The sequence below is a fragment of the Halyomorpha halys genome, unplaced genomic scaffold (genome assembly GCF_000696795.3).
Source record: "Halyomorpha halys isolate HHAL.00 unplaced genomic scaffold, Hhal_1.1 Scaffold316.1, whole genome shotgun sequence".
Lineage (NCBI taxonomy): Eukaryota > Metazoa > Arthropoda > Insecta > Hemiptera > Pentatomidae > Halyomorpha > Halyomorpha halys.
The window spans coordinates 233,531-236,534 of NW_027107962.1; the positions used below are offsets into that span (position 1 = coordinate 233,531).

Sequence of the window (3,004 nt, forward strand, 5' to 3'; positions counted from 1 at the left end):
CTGAAAGTGTAATGTTAAACGGGCGAGAGGATAAGCTGACGGATCTTGATTGAATAATATCAGACGCAGTGGAAGGAATAAGGGAGTGAAGTAAAGATTTATGAATAAGGATACAAGAACCTGCGTGGGATGTGTTGTCAGGGTGATCTGTTCTATATGTAATGTAGTCGCGTATGTAGAAGTAAGAATGTGGGTTTCAGTCAGTAGTACTATGTCGATGAAATGTTCATGGAGGAATACGTCAAGTTCGTCTCGGTGGTTATGTAGTCCATTTGCATTCCCTAAAAGTATATTTAAGGTGCTTTTGTTCATCTAGGGGATTTCATTAAGGAGTCTGGTTAGGAGTGCGTTAAGAGGCTTGATTGTGTCTTGAAGATCACGAAGGAAGGAGGAAAGAATAGATGCTATTTCAGGTGCATTTTCAATCTGAATATCTAAAGGTAATGACGAATTCGTCTACTTTCCCATTATTTACACACACGTAAGTCGTGAGCTAAACAATTTCGAGATTGAAAACTAACAGGTATTTCCTGCCTTTAACAGAATAGCTAAACATATTTTAAAACTGTGACATTGAGAAATGTATTTTAAAAAATGTTCCAGCTGAAAATATCTTTATTCTAATACTCACTTTGATTGTCAAGCTATTTTTTTTCATCTCGGGGTTCGAAGATATTCATTTATGCACACCCAGCACCTCAAATTTACGGAGCTTCCAAAAAGTATAATTTCTAAATGTATTACTATTTCAATGAGAATACCTAAAAGTAATGAGGAATTGAACTAATTTTCCATTTTGTACACACACTCCAAGTTTGTGTTGTTAAACACAATAATAATCATAAAAACTAAGCGAACCCGAAGATTCGACCAATCGTTTTGTATATACATCTGTCCAATGAGCCCCAATTAACACAAATCTACTAAGTCAGTCTTAACGCAATCCTCCGCAAATTCACCCCCAATGCTATAATCTGAATTATATCTACTGAGTGTGTGTTAGTGAGTGTATATCAATTCTGTGTTGTTAAGCTTTTTCTTTCCGAATATTTCAACTAACACTTAATTTTCAAAAAACGTAAGTAGTGCCTTACGTTTTTTGAAAATTAAGAATTAAAATTCTTCCCTTAGTTTAATAGGTCACGTTTTGCATTCATAAAGAACAGTATGAAGGATAATAGTTTTAAGAATTCTAACTTTTACGTTTTTGGACAGAAGGAGTGAGCTAAGCAACTTCGAGATTGAAAAATTACAAGCATTTCCTGCCCTTAATGTCGCTTTGTTAAAGATATTTTAAAACTGTGATATTGAGAAATATATTTTTTAAAATGTTCCAGCAGAAAACATCTTTATTGTAATACTCACTTTGAATATCGATATCTCGCTATTTTTAAGCTGATATCACTCTGGTTGTGGAAATATCTCCGTACCCCCAACACACATGTCTTGATATAACTGTCCCAGTTAAAATTTTCCATATTGAACCGGAACTCATTTTTATCTTCCTCATCCATTTCCTTCCACACATCCATCTGGTTGTCTGCGGTAAACAACCATTGGTTGAGGGTAAAGTAAGAAGTATAAAACATGCCGCGAGAGTATTTTTTCTGAATCTCCCAAAACCTGTGAAAAAAATGCATATCCGTTATTAGAGTTTCTTAAAAAGTTATTACATGACATACTGGAAGACTATTGATTGACCGTGTGTATAGATGAATGGAATATGGTCCGGGTATATTCTACTATTTGAGTTTTTTTTTTACCGCACCCGGACCATATTCCATTCAGTTATTATATGACATTTGTTTATACCGTATTATTGAATTTTAATTAATATACTATATATTACAATGAGATCTCAGTCATTTAATAATTAAATAAGAAATTATTTATTTCAACTGATTATATTCTAGTGATTTCTCCTTTGGGAGAAACCGTTGAGACTTATCTATTTACTCGTCATGATTGACGATTTTTAGTTCATTTTTTTTCCTTTTATATTTGACTGTAGTACATTTTGTGGATTGGTTCTCTGTTCAGGCCCTTGGATTAGTTCAGTGACAGGCCCGAACAGCTGATAGTTCGATGTCTGTATAAGCGAACGCACTCCGCCAATAAAGTTGTACCTAACACGAGGAGGACTCTCACCTCCGGATTTTAAAAATAGTACCATTTATAATGGATATTTCATAAGTAACAAATAAACATTACAGGTAACCTTAAAATACCAAAGGTAGTAAAAGGTAATACCCAACACGATTTATTTCCTTTTTTCACAGTAAAGCACTCATTAATTCATTGTTTCTTTCTGTTTTAGTGGGATCGAAAAAAACAATTAAAAAATAAAGTTTGGGCTCGGCGCTTGTACCAATACTTTTTGTACCCTTCACTACTCCATTTGTATCATTCCAGCATCCGAAGGCAGTCGGTGCTGCCGGCAACTACGCCTCCAACGTCAATGCCCCAACAGCGCTCATCCATGCTAAAGAAGCGGCAAACACTATCACCGCTGAACTAAGCTATCAATAATATAGGGATAAAGGTGAATCTGGCTGACAAATATCATAGTGATGTTGTTCCAGAAAAGAAAGAAACCACTGCCTACCCGCTTCAAGATAGACGAGGTTGACCTCCACCTCCATCCTCTCGTCGATCCTCCAATGGTCGATCTCCACCTCAATCCTCTACCTGGGAGTCTCACTCAATCGTCACTACACTTTCTGCAGCCATGTCCGTGAGAAGCTCAAAAAGGCCCGTCAGAAGTCATACCATCTACTAAAATCACCGCAGCTCTCCCTCAAGCTTAAGTTGCAGATCTATAAAGTTGTTATAAAACCCACGCTGCTATACGGAGTACCCCTACTGCTGCACCTGTACAAGAGCACTCTCAATAAACTGCAGAGTTTCCAGAACTCCGTACTTCGTCGAATAGTGAGAGGTACAAGGCTACAGAGGGACAGGAATATTGTTATACTCAATGACCTCCAGCTTCCCTGTGTGGCAG

The 3,004-nt window shown here is 36.8% G+C and overlaps 1 protein-coding gene across 1 annotated transcript in view; it reads right to left on the reverse strand.

Annotated features, from left to right (window-relative positions):
* The window catches only part of LOC106681182 (putative fatty acyl-CoA reductase CG8303), a 118,873-nt gene that overhangs the window by 21,670 nt on the left and 94,199 nt on the right, over positions 1–3,004 (reverse strand). Inside the window, exon 7 of the mRNA XM_067046317.1 lies at positions 1,366–1,623. Coding sequence (XP_066902418.1) covers positions 1,366–1,623 — 258 coding nt within the window. The remainder of the gene's footprint in view (positions 1–1,365; positions 1,624–3,004) is intronic.